At 37.3% G+C, this 19540-nt stretch overlaps 1 protein-coding gene across 1 annotated transcript; it reads left to right on the top strand.

The window, feature by feature from the left end:
• The first annotated feature begins 3272 nt into the window (after positions 1–3272).
• On the top strand, positions 3273–19540 carry adisspb (adipose secreted signaling protein b). Its single transcript, XM_087789595.1, has 6 exons — positions 3273–3388; positions 8503–8586; positions 12400–12539; positions 15779–15917; positions 16993–17118; positions 18150–19540. Exons 2-6 carry the CDS (start codon positions 8568–8570, stop codon positions 18248–18250), a joined length of 525 nt encoding a protein of 174 aa, XP_087645721.1. The 5' UTR covers positions 3273–3388; positions 8503–8567; the 3' UTR covers positions 18251–19540.

The following is a 19540-nucleotide window of genomic DNA, read 5'->3' as shown; positions in this document are numbered from 1 at the left end:
GCACGACTCCTGACTCTATATCTCAACTTATCAACTTAGACTTATTTTGGTGTTGATATTTAGAAATGTTGTTTATTGTAATATTAGCAAGGACTTGGTGATGCAATACGTAGCACTATACAGAGGCAACGATACCATATATTGCGGTACTGTACGAACAAGGGTATATTTGTTGTACTGCACAAGTACTTGGCTCTGGAGTTACAGAATTTACAGACAACATGACTTTTGATGAAGTTGTAACTGCTTTCATTTGTTTCGGAACCTATATCTGTTCAAACATCAGCTTTAAATGCTGTCAGAGTTGACTGCATCCTCTTTTCCTCAGTCAAATTCAGGAGCTCACTGGACTTTGTTTCTTTGGCTGCAGAAGACGTAATGGCTGCTGCCATCTAGGGGCCAGAAGTTGAATTCCAACACAAAAATAAAAAAACTCAGTGAATATAAATTCATTCATTCATTTTCTACCGCTTTATCCCTTATGGGGGTTGCGGGGAGACTGGAGCTTATCCCAGTTCCATTGGGAGAGAGTCAGGGGACACCCTGGACAGGAATCTGTCGCAGGGCACACAAAGTCAGACAACCATTCACACACACTCACACCTATGGACAATTTCCCCAAGTTCTGAATATTTGCTTGTTAATTGTTTAAAAAAAATATATATATATTATTTTAAACACATTTTATTGAATTGAAAACCATAACATAACATGTAAAAGTGGGGAACATTTTTTCTTTTCATCAATTAAGATCATCAAATCTAAGACCCAAAAGCCTAGTGAATAACAAACCTAGAATAATAAGTAATACTCAAAACATTAGTAAGTAAGTAAGTAAGTAATATTTATTCATATAGCGCTTTTCGAGACCAGGGTCACAAAGCGCTTAGACAATCAAAACAATACTCAAAAAAAAGTACATACTTTAAAGATCAAGATAATACTGAGAACAACACAGGAGTTCGAGAAATTCAAGGAAAAGCCTGAACAAATAGAAACGTCTTAAGATGTTTCTTAAAGGAGTCAGTAGATCCATCAAGCGCAAAGAGAGAGGAAGATCGTTCCAAAGCTTAGGAGCAACAGCCTGAAAAGATTTCTCTCCTCTGGTCCTGAGCCGTGTGCGTGGAACCATAAGTAGATTCTGATCCACAGACCTCAGAGCCCGAGCTGGGGTGTAAGGCTGGATCAGATCAGTGATGTAAGGAGGAGCCTGACCATGAATAGATCTGAAAGTAAGAACCAGAATTTTAAAGTTGATCCTGAAAGAAACTGGAAGCCAGTGAACAGTTTTAAGGACCGGAGAAATGTGAGTTCTTCTACTTGAGCGGGTCAGAATTCTCGCTGCAGAGTTCTGAATCAACTGCAGGCGAGACAGCTCCTTCTTGTTAAGACATGAAAACAAACTGTTACAATAGTCCAGAAGAGAAGAAACAAACGCATGGATTACAAGCTCCAGATCATGTTCCGACAACATTTTCCTAAGTTTAGAGATTTTTCTCAGTTGAAGGAAACAGTTTCTGGTCAGTTTTCTGCAATGTCGAACAAGAGACATGTCTTTATCAAATACAACACCCAGGTTTCTCATTGACATTGGTGAAAATGTCGCAATCAATCATTTTTGTTGGATTCTTTTAAAGAAAATTTAATACACTTTTAACACAATTTATCAAAGCAGTTTAAGCCAGCAGGCAATCTGAAATTCCTCAACAGGTTAAAAAAAAATCACCCTTTTCCCGAAGAAGATGAAGCTAAACCTACTTCACTAAAATTTGTGATCAAATAAAAAAAAATCCAATACACCCGACAACTGGGTAGAACCTTGATGAAAGTCCCAATATTGTGATTAAATCGATGAGGAAAAATGGAGATAAAATAAAAGTTTTGGAAACTGGGATGTATGTAAGCAGGGGCCCAAATAGGGTCTCTGGTTGATCGACTCAACACCTTCATCAACACAAGAGAAACTGTTCATTTCAGGCAGAAAGAAATGCTGAAAGACGTTTACTCTGCTTTACAGTTCAAAACAAGTTCAAAGCTTTTCAGGCATTTTTTCATATAATCAGCAGCATGTGATTCAGATCATCTGTACAACATACTGATGGTACAACAAGTTTCCACATATCAAAAAGATGAATGTTCACAATCACAACACTTAACATGTTGATTGAAGATGAATACATTTCAGCTGATAACAATGTGTTATATTATATATATATATAATATATGAACCATGTTGAGAACTTCAATATAACATGTTGATTATAATGTAATCATCACATATTTATCAGAAACAAAGATAGATTAAATATATGAAATGATAAGCTGCACATGTTTATAGAGTCTGTTGTTTTTAGTTTGAAAAGAGTCTGAATTCGCCTGGAAGAAAAACACCACAAGACCAGAGAGACAACATCTGATCGATATGAAATTGAATAAGCAACGGATTAAATTAAGGTGATATACTGTATATATAAAAAGTATTTTCTCTCTAATGTAATATTGCAACAGCTTAAGTCCAGTCCATGAATCATTGATGTGTGTAAGAATTTATTTAACATTTGACAACTCTTTGTTCTAATGAATTCATTTATCATATACTGTATATATTTATTTTTAATCTATTGTTTTTTGGGTAAAATGATAATGATCCTAAAGGCACCAAAACCCGGCTGGAAAAACTTTCCACAATGTCACGTGAAGCTTCAGAATCAAGAAAAGAGTGGGGTCAACTGTAAATTGAACCTCTTGTTGACCACTAGATGGGACTCAACTCATACATCATACATATTGAGAACTCCGAAACAATCGTTTGTATTCAGCTTAATGTCTTGTTGCTCTATGAAAATAATCATAATATAAATGAACAATGAATATATAGACCTAAATGTTTTTCAGACTTTGCACGCTTGCTGCATTCTTTCTACACTATAATTCTTTAGTAAGTTATTTACAAATCTGCTTAAGAATTTCCCATAAATGTATGACATACGTCTAGAAAGGCGCTTTAGAAATAACCATTTCTTACTTACATTGTTGATTTGTATTCAAACTTCTTCCATTTCATCAAAAAGTGCTTATTGTAACTGTACAAAATAAAAGAATAGAACAGGCGAATTTTACCTTTGCCATCAGTAATGTCATATTATTAATTTGTGTTGAGATAATAATCATATTAAGATATACCGAATATAGTTTTAAATAAGATTTAATTTGAGCTACCCTTACCTGCCGCTAGATGTCACTCAACGGCTGTTGGAGTCACGTGACCAAACGCGGAACTTGCCGCGAGCCTCTCACTGCACTGAGCAGAGCTGCTCGCGCTCTGACTCGCTGCTGACCCACAGACCAGCTCCCAAAACCAGCCTCCAGCAGCGGTGGAAGAAGTCAGGTAAGAAGTACAATTTTAATTCAACAATTTATACATACTTTAGTCATTTCCTCGCAGTTTTATGAACAGAATATTGTTCGCTGCACTGTTGTTGCAACTGTCTAGTAGCCAGTGTGCGTGCGTTTGGCTCGTGAATAAACCAATTAATAAATAACATTTGGAGAACACTAAAATAAAACACTTTAAAATAAAATACAACCCGCACTTCAGTTTAAATGTAGTTCCTTTCACGGGCAGTAAATATTGTCAGATGTAAGTCGATATGGCTCAGATAAAGTTCTAGTACTTCTTGAAATGACTGAAATATTTAAAGTCCAATAAATGTTTAAACTCCTGCTCTCTTAACTCACTCACATGTTTTTAAAATGTTGAATCTTCCTCTCCAAGATGCAGTAAGTCTCTCATCATGACCATGTTTTGAATGTATTACTTCTCCGCGTCTGAAACCCCAACGAATGAGAGGTTAAGAGAGCAAAGTCCAGTATGACGTCATAATGGCTTCACTCCTCCAGTATGGAAGTACATCAGTGCCATCAGAATATTGAATGTTGGAATTATTTTTTTTATTTTTATATTTATATGTTGGAATAATTTAAAATATTCAATATTTGTTATAGTTTAGTTTCAATTATTCAATATTTGTTATATTTTAATTTAAAATATTCAATATTTTTTAATTTGTAGCCTATTAAATTCAATATTAAAAAATTCGAAGCATTTTAAATTCAATAAAAAGAAAAACACCAGCCAAAACCAAACAAGTACCGAGTAACCAGATCATACTTGCGTACGGAAATGATGTTTTAATATCATGGTCACATGGTCTATCCACATGTGTGAACTTTCCAACGTGTTCGAAGGTGATTTGCAGTTTTATTTTTGTTAAACTTCCTCTCAAGAGGTTTCAAACCAGCCGCTGATCGTCTCTGTTAAAGCAGCTCTAGGTAGTTTTGGGTACCTTTTATATTTTAGTTCTAATATAACTTGTGATGAAATGTCAACTTAAAACTAGTTGAATGACTCATATACCTTGAATTTATATTGAACTTAAAACGCCACAAATTAAAAAATATTGAATAATTGAAATTAAAATATAACAAATATTGAATCATTGAAATTCAAATATAAAAAATATTGAATCATTCAATATTCTGATGTCAATGATTTACTTAACCATACTCCAGCGAGCTGTAATTGCAACCTGTGTACTATTAATAATAAGTACTATTTTTAGTCCAGGCCCTTCCTACGTGATGACATCAACATCTTATTAAAATATTTTTCATGAGTTAATGAAACTTTTATATAAGCTAAAGCAGTGTTTTTCAACCACACTGACTCCTTTAAGAAACATCTTAAGACGTTTCTATTTGTTCAGGCTTTTCCTTGAATTTCTCGAACTCCTGTGTTGTTCTCAGTATTATCTTGATCTTTAAAGTATGTACTTTTTTGAGTATTGTTTTGATTGTTTAAGCGCTTTGTGACCCTGGTCTCGAAAAGCGCTATATAAATAAATATTACTTACTTACTTACTTACTGTTCCGTGGCACACTAGTGTGAAGATAGTCAGATGTGCCGTGGGAAAATATCAAATTTGTCCTAATAAGTCAAAAAACATTATTTATCTGCAAATAAAAGAGAAGAGAGCTGAGATTGGCTGCTCTGTATGTCAATCAAATGGTTATTGGACCGATTGGTTGATGTCCAGTCGTAAAAAGAGATCTACATAGTACCGTTTTCTTTTTTTAACATTTTGGGTGGTAGTGTGCCTCATGATTTTTTTCAATGGAAAAAGTGTACCTCTAAAAAAGGTTGAAAAATAATGAGCTAAAGAAACTGTGAATTCCACCCTAACGGAATGTGTTCAGGCTAAATGTAACAACGTCGCTGATTGGCTAAACTGTGTGCCACGATACTTTTAAACTGAGCAAAAATCAAAACATGTTTTCCGGTGAGAGTCACACCAGACCAGGAAGTGACATACCGACTTTTGTTGATATACATGTTTAATGTGTGGTACAAAGTGTCAATCGATCAATCCAAGTTCTGTTCACTCATACAAAAAGCTTTAAAAACCTGTTTGCAGCATGTGATCATCATGTAGAAGGTGCTCGAAGAGCGGACCGAAATGGTACTTATAACCGCTTTTTTTTATACAACAATTCGCTTGAAGGTGGTGTGTTGCAGGATTTACCACATACAGTGAGTGGGCGTGGTTATGGTAAACAAGATTTAATCTCCAGTGTTTTCAGTGGGCGGGGCTTAAGCACATTTTCTAATGTACATTTTTAAATGAAAGGAGAGTTTTGTACAAACAGACGCATAATAATGAGTACAATAGAGTCCAAGATCAGAATCAGATCATATTTATTTCCAGGGTTGTGAACAGAACACAACAATCTGTTGTGGTGGCAAGAAAAATGGAACCAACCACCAAGTCAGCCATATGAGGCACAACTTTACATTCTATCAATACTGTACAAGAGACACATTAGTTTCTCTTTAAAAAACATACAAAGTTGACCAGTTAAGAACTGAAATCATGTTTAGTTTAAATCAATTGCTTCTAAACTAATGTAATTTGTTAGATCGAGGTGTCAAACTCAATAACTCAAGGGGCCTAAATCTAAAAAAACATTTGAGGTTGCAGGCTAAACAAACTTTCTTTTCCAAGTATGAGTCTAGGTATTGTCTCTTCATTCTTAGAGACTCAATCAATCCAACAAAAATCAAAGTCCTTTAACATCAGTTTTCATTCTATTGGAAGTCAATAACTGTTGACATCTATATATTTTCTCTTCCTTATCGGCCATCTTTATAGATCTTCTTGGCCAGATTCGCCTTAAGTTTTAACTTTGATTTCTTCTAGGTACTAATGTCCAAATATTTGTCAGGTAATGACACTCCTTTATGAAGCGTAAATCGATGGAGAATCACCAAATTCATTCTACTAGCATTTGACTGAGGTAATCGTCAAGTCATTGAGTCAGAACCATCCCTTAAAAGGATTTTGAACGCATGAGACAAGTAATGATAACTGATGGTTATTCTTGTGCACATTGAAAGGACGACAATGAAATGAACGAAGCTGATGACATAACTGGTAAGATAACCCCAGCACGATTGTTGACTCGACAACATCGCTCTAAAGAAGATCAAACATACACCTGCTCTTTCTTCAGTTAATTAAATTTGTGAAACGTGATCTGCATTATTACGAAACACCTTATATATATACTGCACACTGTCGCACAGTGATGATAACTCAAGGTTGTGTCCCAGCACATGCTAATGGCTCTACAGGATATAGAGCAGAAGTTGTGTTTAATTCAGTGTGAGGAATCACACAGCTCATCTGGTGCTCTGCAGAGTCACTGCTGCACAGTGTTCATGCGATGCTTACTCATAATGGGTCGTGGTCGTTTGAACTGCTCGTCTTGGGTAGGTGTAGAATTAGTCATTGTGGGAAAAAGAGACGAAAATATAGGAAAAGTGGTATGTTGGGAAGTAGATTCAATCCACCTACATTGAGTGTAGTTTGATTTTCCTGAGTATTGTATTCTAACATCGTTTGATTGTTTAAGTTCAATTTCTTAAATGGTGTCCATCACATAAGCTGGTCGGAAGAAAATGCAAGTATTTTTATTTTAAGAAATTATTTGAAATAAGGAATACGTTCACTTTTCTTTTCACTTTATATAAGAAGGATTAGTAAAGAGGTGTAGAAAAGATTGAAATGGACTACATCAGATTTTGGTTTGAATTGTTCCCGTGCGAAACATTTCCAATTCTGTGTGTGTTCATCTTGTCTTTGAATCTGAATGTTAAATTGACCTTCAATGTTAAATGTAGTTGTTCTGAGAGGTCCACAAAAGGTCCTCAAAATCCTGTCCTTAGACCAAAGTGAATAGAGGTTCTATCTTTGACGGAACGTAAGTGACCCCCTGGAAGAAATCTCAACCTTTTCCACGTGAAAGTAAATATTCTAAAGCTAAATCTGTAGTAGGGCTGCACGATATTGGAAATATGTGCGATATTCGCTATTGGTGTCTTGACTTGCGATATCGATATTAATGCGATACTTTTTTCTTTCACCACAATATCACTTATAACGCTCAGTTTCGCAGGACTTGCATCGGTTTCCCACGAAACTGAGGGACATCAGAAAGGAGCCACCGGCGCGTCGCGGTATCACCAAATCAATAATAAATCCCACCTCCTTGTGCACGCACAGATAACAATTTATTAATGACCTGACTAACAACTTAAGAAGAAGGACATGTTTACACTTGGTAAGAAGTTCTGTGATCTTATAAGAAAACAACTGAGACGGGTTCCTACAATATGTTGCTTTAGCAAAGCTGGTTGAACGAGATGAGTGACTGGATTACTAGTGTTTGAGTAGCTCATAAATTAGTCTTACTACAGAGTATATACTGAGCCAAGTCAAGACGCGTTGCCATAGCAACCGAGTCTAGCAAGCAGCGCTGCACAGTTCACAGAGAGACAAAAAGGTAAACGACAACGAGACATAGAAGTACAAATTGACAACTTTACAGAACGTGACACTGATTGTTCGAAGTGCGCATTTAATAAATGCTTGATTTATACAAGAAAAAATGAAAAATGATTGCACATGTTTTCGATATGCATATCGCACCTGCCAATATCGGTATTTTTTCAAATATATCGCGCAGCCATAGTCCGTAGTCTGGGGAATCCTATTTCAGTTGTATTTACTGTGTAACAGAATCTAAATATCCTCTTTATATTATACAAATCCTCTCTGCTTAGTTCAATACATTTTCTCCATCTGTGCAAATCACAAACTACAGCTTAAAGTCCAAGCTTATCCTCTTAGACTGTTTTGTTGTTTTATTTCCATTTAAGTCTCTTCAGGGACTTTGCCAGACCGGTGTCGCTCAACCTTAGAGGCTCTCTTGTCTAACATTTAAGCAAGTAGAAATCTCCATGGCAACACGTTCTCCTGTTTTTAGTCTTTTTACCCTCAAGCCCAACCTTTGTCTCGCACCTAATCTCCGCTCTGATTAGATCATTGTTGTTTCTCAGCATCTCACCCATTTGTTGTGCGTTTGTCTTGATCTCATGTTCAGGGTGGATTTGACGTCACTGTGCACGATGATAAGACCGTGACTTTGTCGGACAACACCCTGTGACCATGGCTGCTGCAAAGAAAAGTAAGTTTCATTATTCAGTAAATCAATATTTGTGCGCTCATCTCAAAATATGAAATGTGTTCTTAAAGTTTCAAGGTCATTTGCTGTGTCGTTCAAACCATAATTTTAATTAAGTAATTACAATTTTAATGAACAGACATTGCAATGATAACAGCATTTTTATATAAAAAATGTTCCTTCTCATATTTTATAGTCACTTTATAATTCAATTTATCCAAAAAATGTGGAAGTTTCTGCTTGAACATCTTTACACTATGTCTAGTGCTAGATGTACTAGAAAAATACAATTAGAAATGTAGCACCTATTTGTTGCAACTAGAAATTAAGCCAAACAACCTTTGTAACAATTTCTGAATTTATTAATTTTGCTCAACTATATTCCAAAGTACTTCCTTTTTTTTATCATCATTTTACAAAGTTCTACCTCATGTGTGCTCTGCCCTCTACAGGGCAATGGTTTACCTCACCAGCCGTTACCCAACCCCAAAAAACAACAGTCTCAAAGTGTGCTTGAAGTGCAACAACAATAGTATTGTAATTATCCAACATAAACAAAAAACTTTATTTAACTCCAGTGACTTTATTCTCACTCGTGAAAGTGAAAGTGATGTCAATATGTGACAGGTAACGGTAGCAACGACTCCCTCTACTGACTGTTTTTTTTTTTACACGTTCATCCGCGCTGTGACTGTCTAGTTGTTTTCGTTGCACCAGTCTCTGGAACTCACTCCCACAATCCTTCAGGAAGTCCAGACCTTTAATCACTGCTCACTACAGTCCCACCTGTAAAAAAAAAATTGGCATACAGCACCACTGCTGCCGATGACGGGCGATAATCGATATCAAGTTTTTAATATAGATATTGTATAAAAAAAGGTTGATTCAATTGATTCTATTAAAATGATAGCACCAGTAGAGTCAGGTTCCTGTCACACTATGTCTAGAAGTTAAGACACTTTTTAACTCCTGCAACAACCATTTAGTGTATAATGAGCTATATAGTGTCCCCTCAATGGTTGTCTATCGTGACTCTCATCCAACAGTGGAAAAAACGATAAACCCAACCCATTCTGCTCCTGCAACACTTGTGCTTGATCATCAGGTATTTATTAAGCATTAGTGTGCATTAGCCAGTGTGCTTCTATGATTATCATGGTATTTAGTGTAAGTATATGCAGTCCCTCGCTGGTGATATAGCCCACCGTCATTCAGGAAACATTACAAATGTGCGAATGAACTTTCTTATCGTGGCAAACCTATTTATGATTAATTTCAGGGACTAGTGCAGGGTTGTTTGTCCCGGGACCGAAGACAAACAATTTCTTGGATGACCTACTTATCCCTCATTTTACTTTACTATAAAAAGGACTTCTGACTTCTTCCCCTTTCAGTCGAGCTACTACTCCTCTGTCACATCCCATCAAGAAGAAAGCCAGAAGAAAGAGGCCTGTCTACCATCCTGTGATTCCATTGTTTAATTGACAGCCGTTCGCTTAACCGTCTGGTCGCCAGAGGAAGCCGGCAGAATGTCAGAGGCTCGCAGAGAATGGGGAAATAAAGCAGAAGCAAATCCACTGATGGAGAGATTAGTGGAGCGACAGGAGAAGAGAGTAATCTGAAATAAGCCAGTTCAGCAAGGCGTGCTTGTGTGGCTTTGGCTCCGTTGCTATAACTTTGGGTCACGTGTCAGAGTATCGTTGGTTGCCAATTCGTCTGGGATTATCCAGCTCCCAATTAAAGATCTCAGGTTTGATCCAAGCATTGAAACCCTCAAGCCTCATGGGTAATTTCGTTTTCTTATTAATATCTTACCTCTCATAATTACATTCACAGAAATATGCGTGTAGTTTTTGGTGTTATTGTACAGGTGTGGAGGGTGAACCATTTGCACCACACATCAGAGTTTTACAACGTTAAAACGTTTTAAAACTGGCAAGAAAATCAAAAAAATTGATGCTAGTAGAAAACATTGTTTGCTTATCATCCCACTGTCTAACTTGTCCACCCGCTGGACTGCATCATCCCTGATACATTCTTCTTTTATCCCCTGTGATCTGGAAACAGACGGATAATTGCTTGAGACCTTCCCTCTGCCTTGCCGTCTGATTTAAAGCTCAACTGTATGTACTTCTTCTGTCCTTCATGGACGACCATTACAGTCCTTGTAGCCTTTGGAGCTGACAATGATTTGAAATGAAGGCTGAATTGCTGCGTGGCTTTGTCCCCACATCTTCGTCGGGACTTTGAGCCTATTCAGTTGTTGAAATTGGATATCGAGCAGGTCATGTCCAGTTTCTTATGAACAATTTTCATTCGTCCTTCTCGTCCAGAACGTAAGCCGACATCATCTGTGTTTGGCAAATTGGACTGGCTTGTTAAATGAGTTTGGAGCTGTTTTCATGTGATGAGCAGAGCTGGATCCTCTGCATCATTTACAGCTGAAGGTGAACATTTTGAAATGTCACATTTTATTTGGACTTTAATACAAAAAGAAACACTTTCTTCTGACTCTGCAATGCAGTAAGAAAAGTGCACTTCAGTTAGTGGTTTGTGAAAAGTGTACTTTGAAGTCACAACTCACGATATTTCACTAATGTTTCATCATATTTGTCAAAGCTGTCAGTGTGTCTGATTGACGAGTGTTTCCCTGGCAAAATGCTCTTACGTCAGTGAAAGTCTGCTTCATTATTATTACATTCTATCTTTCAGACGCAGGGTTCATGACACTGAAGCTTGATCTAAATGTTCTGAACATGAGTTCCAAGGCACCTGAGAGTATAATATACACCCCCTTAAATGGATTTGATTTGACATGGAGACAGCTATTATCCAGCGCCGTGTGATCACAGGGAGCATAATTACAGCCAGTAATGAAAGCGTGAAAGAGTTGTAATAACAGGTTTCTTTTCATCATTCCATATTCAGTTCCTGAAGGTGGTGGAGTACAAAAGAAAGTTGAATGCAGTGAAGTCTTTTAGGACAAACCAATGTAGCTTTGTCTCGAGATGTCTTTTTTTAGGGTCCCTGTAACAATTGCATTTTACTCTGGCAGAAAATGCTTCCGTCTCATTTTTCTGAAGTGCAACCATGCTTTTCTTTAACCTCGTTTTAATCCCATCTATTCTAAAGCAACATTTGAAGAGACAAGCTCTTGTTTTTGAATGTTTTGAAGAATGAACTAGTTTTGGTCTCGGATGTTTACATATACAGTCTTGGTCTTGTCTCAACATCCTAATGTCTTGGTCTTGTATCGGTACACTTGTATCTCGATAATGTCTTGGCGCATCATAAAGTAAATTTCTAAAGTGAAAGTCTCACCGCCAGTCACACGTATGTTTGCACATGAGACTGTTCAGGAAAATGCAAGATGGGCCTATTTGTGTACGTTTGAACTACACTTTGTATGAACCTGTACAAAGTTAGTGATTAAATTATAGTACAGTTTGATTAAATCTGGGTATAAATGAGTCGATGGTTTTGGTCTGAAATACCTTTTTAGATTGTCTTCTTGTTGAATGCAGCACAAGCTATATTCAACATATCATGGCTGTTGTTCAGCTAGCTAATACTACAAACCTAAGGCTTGGTTTCCTTGTTCTTTCCCTTAAAGATTGTTTCTACTGAATTTCAAATTTAATTACTTTATTAAAAAAAAAAAAAGGTCTTGGTCCTGCCTCAATGATTCTGAGGCTTCTTCATGTTTTTCCTGTGTAAACATTGGCCAGTAACTGTTTCTATCGAGTGTGTTCATGGTGTTTAAAAACTTGGACAAGTGTTGAATGTCAGATTTTAATGTTGACCTTTGACCACCAGGTGGAGTAAAGGTGGGCGGTGTACGCTTCTCGGAAAAGCCCCCCGCCGCCAGCGCCTCATCTCACGTTCATTTTGACGAGAAGCTCCATGACTCGGTTGTCATGGTGATTCCCGAGGAAGACGGCAACTTCAAAGTCAAGGTTGGTTCTATTTGTTTGTGTTAGTTTAGCTGATACCTTGCTGCCCATGACCTTGGTCAACTGTGCGGTAGGTCTTAAGGTCATCCACTAAACATATTTTCAAATTTCTTCAAACTCAATGTGGAGGAAAAAACGATTTAATAGTGATTTGACAGCAGACGTGCATTTTAAACTAATTTATGTTTGTACGTGTTATTTATCGTCTGTCTTCTGGTTTAGCTCGAGTGCTTTCCTAAAATATATTTTGTCTTCTGTCAAGTTGCTTTTGCACAAGAGAATCAAACATGTCTGAAAAGGACATTCATTCCTATTCAGTGCTAAGATTTCTGGGAGAAGACTCGGGAACACTGAGTTCCACAGCATCTATCTAACAAGTCATGTTGCTTCTCTTCCCGTGTCTGGGACACAAATCAAGTGTTGCTTTTGATAATTTGCCTGCCAAGAGTTTTTCTGCTGCAGGGAATGTCCTACATTTTCATTTTGTTGAACCTTTTAATGTCACTTTATTAGCATAAAACCTTTTGAACTGTTATCTGTGGGTCATTGCGTTATTTGTACTCTAAATAAATTATATTTGTTTGCCTGCGATTCAAGTGGTTCTTCACCAGAGTTTCAATGTTTCAAGTAGATTTTGTTCACCTCTGACTCAGTATTTGGGTGTGCGGTAAAAAGAGTGTAGTTTGTTAGTGAAGCTGAAGTTACCTGGAAACTGGTCAGTTTAGCACTTCATGTTCATTGTATCTAATATAATAATAATAACATAATCGTGAATAAATGCATTAATCATTTTGACATAAACTCCCTCACACTGCTGATTTCATAGACAAAGGAAAGTGCAGTGTCTTAAAATATGTTTAAAAACAAAATGTTTTTTCCGTGTTCTTGTGTGAGATGGAGGTGAAATGGTTTGACGTTCTGCTTGTAGCTACATACATAAGAAAGCACATATTAGCCTTTAATAACTTTTCTGATTCACATCCCTTTAGTCCAAACCTTATTAATTTCTTTAATCATTTTTATTTAGTATTTTATTTACCAATTCCTCTTTTAAACCTTTAAATGCTTAACAAAATGTTCTTTATACCCATGTGTTTTTCTCCCAAAATATCTTTAGTGTTAAGGTAGATATTGTTGTAATCACACGCTCGCATATACAGTATATATATTTTTTTATCCAGTTCTTAAAAATCTAGTGTGATATCGATGCAAACAGGAAATTGAAAATGCAATTATTATGTTATTAAAACAGCCGCATCTGTTCAACGGTGCACAGCAGTCTTTCTATTTCAATTTAAGCCATTACGTAATCCAAACTTAATTTCACTTCAAGCAGCTCAGGGATGTGAAGCTTCAATAATCCATCTATAATATGTTGTGTTCCCCTTTTATATGATAAATACTCAGAGTCTCAGGACAGGATCTGATAAACCTGTTGTATCACAATGAAACTAGAAATTCCAACCTTTTCTCGTGTTTTCTGTTTTAAGGGATGTGTCAGTAAACCTATGGTTAAAAAATACAACCACATTATGATGTATATTTTACAGAAAAAGAAAAGTAGATTTAAAAGGAACTTTCTGGGGGGTTTTGTTTCATCTGGGAATGGTTGGCATTCATCATCATCCACTCGTATGGCCTCTAACCACTGCAGCACATTTGCAACACAACGTGAAACTTGATAAAACACAGTATTCATTTAGGTCACTGTAATATTGTTGTATTGATTTGATTGTGTGTTGTTTTTTTACCTTTGCCGTTGATCTGCATGAGCACATGTCAGTCTCTTTGAGAGGGACTCAAACTACCTCCATCCCTGCTCTCTGGATCATCTCTGAGCTCATGTGGGATGTTGTCACCATGGTAACGTGAGGAGGGGGGCAGTTCCATAGCGTTCCTCACATATGAAGTGGGAGTGAGTAGGAAGGTGCACACGACAGTGTTCCTCACTGTATGAAACTCTTCAAAGGGGTCGCACTCGCTTCGTTCTCTAGTGGGAGGATTCTTAGGAATAATGATCGAAATTGATGTTACAACATGAATATTGTTTTGGTGTTTAGTAAGATACAATTTTATCATTTTATGAGTCATTAATCCAAACATTCCCTTTTTTATTTTCATTTAATATTGTAATATTAAAGGGAAATACATTTTTTCTTCCACTATTCCTTCTTTTTCTTCCAACTCTACCATCACCTTCATGGACATTCAGTCATTTCACACGAAACTTTGTAGATTGATCTTGAACTAGTCACCACCGGACTCTCAGTGGTGGAATCCATGGTCCAAATGAAACAAATTTCAAATGTGGTGAGCTGATTTCGGAGAATGCGTGGCATTTGACGTTGTCTTCTGATGAATGGCTGCATTGTTGCAGATGAACACTGTGTCGTCTCTGACTGAATTTCATGTCAGAGTGATGAAATCATCGCGCCCTCGATGCTCGCGCTTCATACAGTCGTTTCATAACATGAACTGCGGATGTCAGTCGGATAAATGCGTGAAGCAACCTTCATGCAGTCATCTGATTTATTCATGATTATCAATCTTCCCTCTTATCGCTCACTCACTTTTCTGCTGCTCAGAAGCACCAGCTCAGGTCATCTGAGGCTACAGATCTCGCGGTTCTCTTCTTCCTCTCTTCATGTTTGTTCTTCATCCTCTCTCTACTAGTACTAGCTCTCTTCTGCTACAACCGAGCTGTTGATTCAAACGTTTCCCGTGCAGTTCTATGACACAAAAGTCAAAGAGTGTGTTTGCAGTGGATGGATGTTCCCGTCATTGATTTTTGGTTTTCAGCAACTTTGCTTCTTCTTTCTGTGGTTTCTCATGTTGCACCACATGCTCAGTCATTATGACGTCGTGGTTCCAAGCTTTGTGTTAGAGTTTGAAAAAGATTTTCTTGTAGCTCAAATGTTCCTTTTTTTTATTGCTTTTATTTCACACCTACATGTATTTTATGATTGCATTATTTCAGTTTTAAATATATTTACTTGTCGATCAAACTCTTACTCTTTTTTTGTCTGTTGAAATGTGAAAGTCAACAAGGTCAAAGTCACTGGCTTTAGATTTTGGTTTTCTCTGCAGCCTATTTGTCTGCCAGCAAATAACCTGTAAACAAAACTCTAACCGTAAAACAAAACTATAATCCAAACTTGGAATAAATCAGAGTATAGTATAGCCTTTTTCAAAATCCACAATGTCTGCTGGCTAATCACTAAACCCCTGTTCCTCTCGCACAGGTGGGCTTCCTAAAGGCGCAGCACCGCTATGAGATCACCTTCACGCTGCCTGAGGTCCCGGGCCTGGGCAAGGACGTGTGTCCAGCTCCGATACCGAGTCCACACTTGCGTATCACCGACATCACGCCTGCGCCTGAAGGTAACGTTCACTTGCTGACGCACCACGTGGCATTCATGAGACGAAACAAAGAACCGGAGTGTGAGGTTTGTATAATGGACTGTGGAGAACAGGCGTAAACGACTTTGGTGAAGAAAAGATTCTGTTTTGCTGAGACACTTTCAAGATAATGATCTGATGACTGTCGACTTTCACTTCCCTTGAGCTGTCTCCACCTAATTCTCTCTATTTTGTAACCGTCTTTTTAGTTAGAACAGCGTGATTCCGCTGTTTTTCTGTGGAAGATAATCTTAGAAACTGACCTCAAATTAAAATCAACAGAATACAAATGGAATAGAACAGTTAATATAGTAATAAATCCAATGTTTGAAGGTGTTTTCCAGTACCTTGAGCTGCAAGGTTGTACTTCGTCTACTAATTATTTTGTGGAGCTGCGTGAATGGATCGGATCAAGATCTGTTGAACAACTAAAGTATGCAAATCTTTTCTTTTAAGAATAACCTTTGAGCTCTGAAAAGAGGCTTGGAACTCTATATATCTGAAATAACTTTACTTGAGTAAGTAAGTAAGTAATATTTATTTATATAGCGCTTTTCGAGACCAGGGTCACAAAGTGTGACCCATTTGCTCCTAGTAATACTTGTGGAGTTAATATGACTTTATGCTCAAATATACATGTTTTTTTATAAATATAACAATCAAACTTACAGTCAAGTATTTGCCTGTTTTAATAGTGACAACCCCCTTTTAAAACGACAATTAACAAGCTTGAAAAACCCCACATGACAAAGATGCGGGTAACTATTGCCAAATACTGCATGTGCGTTTGTGTACAATATGTAAACGTATAAGAAAGGGTGGTTGTTTTATTTGAAAATTACACAATAGTGTTTTAAAAAGAAAAATAGGATTTTGTGTCAGTACAGAATAAAACAATAAAATGTTTATATGGCTTCTATGTCAACGTGTCCTTGTTACTGTGTGACTCTTGTTCTAAACTAGTTGACAATGTTTCTGTTACAAGAGTTTGGTCCAAGTGTTGGGACAAGAAGAACTTGTGATCATTGATACAGTTGTACCTCTCTCTGTCCTCAAGGGGGCCTCAAGATAACATGCGAGTACATGGCCCAGGAGGAGGGGGTGCTGAGTGAAGAAGTGCAACTTGTCAGCGAGACCAACGGTGACGTGTGTGTCAGGGTCAAAGTTCATGCCAGAGTCATGGGTGAGGAATAAAAAAAACATTGATCACATGTTTTAATTATTAAGCAATAATACGTTAGTCCTAAATATGGTCTCTGGCTCCCCTGTGTGTCATTACTCTGTAACTGCAGCGTTGTAAAACGTATGTTCCGGATGAATGTCTCTTGTTTTAATCTTCCTGTTGAGTTGAAAAAGCCTCTGAGTCAACTGTCTCTGACTCAGTTCTGTGCTCATGTCGGTCATGTGGACACTGACAGGCTCTGTGGGTGAAGTCGTCCATGAAAAGTAACAAAGTAAAGATCATGGTGAGAGTTTAAACGTGCAATTCATGACCAGTATGAAATCAACATTTCATAAAATTTAAAAAAGGAATAATGTCTGAATACTATTGTCGAAAATGTTATTGTTGTTTTTTTATTTTAAAATATTATGTTGGTTTCTTCAAATTGTCAGTAGTTCCCTACCTCTTACCCAGAGTAGCTGGGATTGATGTTGGACTCTTAAAAAGGAATAAAGATTAAATGTAAGGAATGAAACGATGTATTCCGAACTGTGAAGTTCTTTGTTTTATGTGCTGATGTCCCCTGCTGGTAGTGAAGGAGAAGTACAGATTTTAAACGAGTTACGTTTGTGTGGGGAGAAGACTGTTGTACTGTGGAGGATGGAAGGGGGAACCTGTATAGCATAAAGGAGTTGTGTTTTGCAGTGTGCTTATTTTAAAACACACAGCACCAGAACATCTGTTCAGATGAGCATGTAATTGAGGCCTGGATGAGATAAGAAGATTAAATTTCACCTCTGACCTCGTCCTGACCTCCAGCTGCTGTTGGATGAGATGCATATACTGTAAGATAATGCTGTGTCGGGAGAAAAGAATGCACCACTGTTCTGGCTGATGTTTTTGGATCATGAACATTGATGATAGATAAATGTTTCAACTTAACGTCATTTGAATATTGAAAGGTCATTCCAGGGTGAACAATATCACTGTCAAATAAATGTGTTTGTTAGTTGTACGGTTCATAAATGTTGTTTTGTCAAATCTTTGCGCAGATCGTCATCAAGGCACACCCATGCTGCTGGAGGGAGTTCGCTGCATCGGAGTGGAGCTGGAGTACGACTCCGAGCAGAGTGACTGGCAAGGCTTCGACTAGACATCTGCCAAATGTTACACAAACACAGACAAACACATCGGCATGTTCTTCATCTACACATATTCAACTTGTTGCCACAAAGGCGCTCCTCCAAGTATCCTAGAGTTAAGATGCGTTCTTTACAAGTTCTTCTGAGGTCGTTGCCATCAGTTTTTCTTCAGTTGACTTGCACATCCTTTGCTTGTCCACTTGAGGGCAGCATCTTCATATACTGTAGGCGACACATTTTACCACACTCATGTTACGTCTGGAGCCAAGATGAACATTTATAGGTACTTTGAAACAGACAGACTTCATATGAAAACTTAATCTTTCTCTAACAATACCTCTATGGTAGCGTTATTTTCTGAATCAGGACAGATGTGACTACAGAGCAATAGACATGTCGTTGTCTTTAAATAAGTTTCTCCAATTGATGCTATAATGTATAAAATCTCAACAAAATAGAGCCAAATAGTAAGACATTTTGAATAATGTAAATCGATGCAACAATAGTATTTAATGGTGAGCGACGCTCTGGATCAGCAGTATCCTCATTTGTCCGGTTGGGGGAGCTGCACACCAAAATATGCACCTGCTGTTTGATGGTAAATTTAATAAATTCAAAATAAGTTTAATTAGACATTTTGTAAATACTTTTTTTTTCTGTAGTTGTTGCACTTTGATATTATTAAAAACATGAACACACATGTATAAAAGATCGCAGAACATTTGCTTTAGGGACATTTGTCTTTTGGTTCAAACCTAACTTTTCAATCAGTAAACAGAATCTTGTTTATTTCAGTTCCCCATCTAAGGCAAGGAGTTTCCGAAATAAACGTGTAAAGTGTTGATGACTTTGACATCCTTGCTGTTAATCTGCATCTTTGATTTTCATTGTTTAAGGTGAAAGGTTTTTTTTAAGCAGCGAGATTTTCGCTCTTGATGACGCGCTGCCTTGAGATCATAACTAAAGTGCCTTCAGTCCTCCTGTCATGCAACGTTCCTGCCAAACAAGCTCTGGATCATCTCCAGTGGTCAGTCCTTCACGCTCCCATCAGTCTCCTCACCAACATTACTGAAGGTGATTAAGTGCCAGGATAGGTTTGCACTGCCACGTGTGTGATGGTGGAACCCTGTTCTCTGCCGAGTGTGATCTGTTGTTTAGTGTACTTTATATTTGCTCAAGTGTGTTTTTTTTCCCTTCTCTGTGTGAAACTAAAGGTTGTTGAGAATGTAGCAGGTATTTGTGTGTTTGTTCTTTGTGTATTTTTGATGTCCAAAATGAATAAACATGAGTTTTAACTGTGA

The sequence above is a fragment of the Callionymus lyra genome, chromosome 4 (genome assembly GCF_982586985.1).
Source record: "Callionymus lyra chromosome 4, fCalLyr1.hap1.1, whole genome shotgun sequence".
Taxonomy (NCBI): Eukaryota; Metazoa; Chordata; class Actinopteri; order Syngnathiformes; family Callionymidae; genus Callionymus; species Callionymus lyra.
This window is presented reverse-complemented; position numbering and strand designations above follow the sequence as displayed.

Excerpts from the sequence above, each read along its gene's own strand:
- adisspb (XM_087789595.1), top strand. Across the intron at positions 12,540-15,778 it reads ACGGCAACTTCAAAGTCAAG|GTGGGCTTCCTAAAGGCGCA; the intron begins GTTGGTTCTATT and ends CCTCTCGCACAG. Across the intron at positions 17,119-18,149 it reads AGTTCATGCCAGAGTCATGG|ATCGTCATCAAGGCACACCC; the intron begins GTGAGGAATAAA and ends ATCTTTGCGCAG.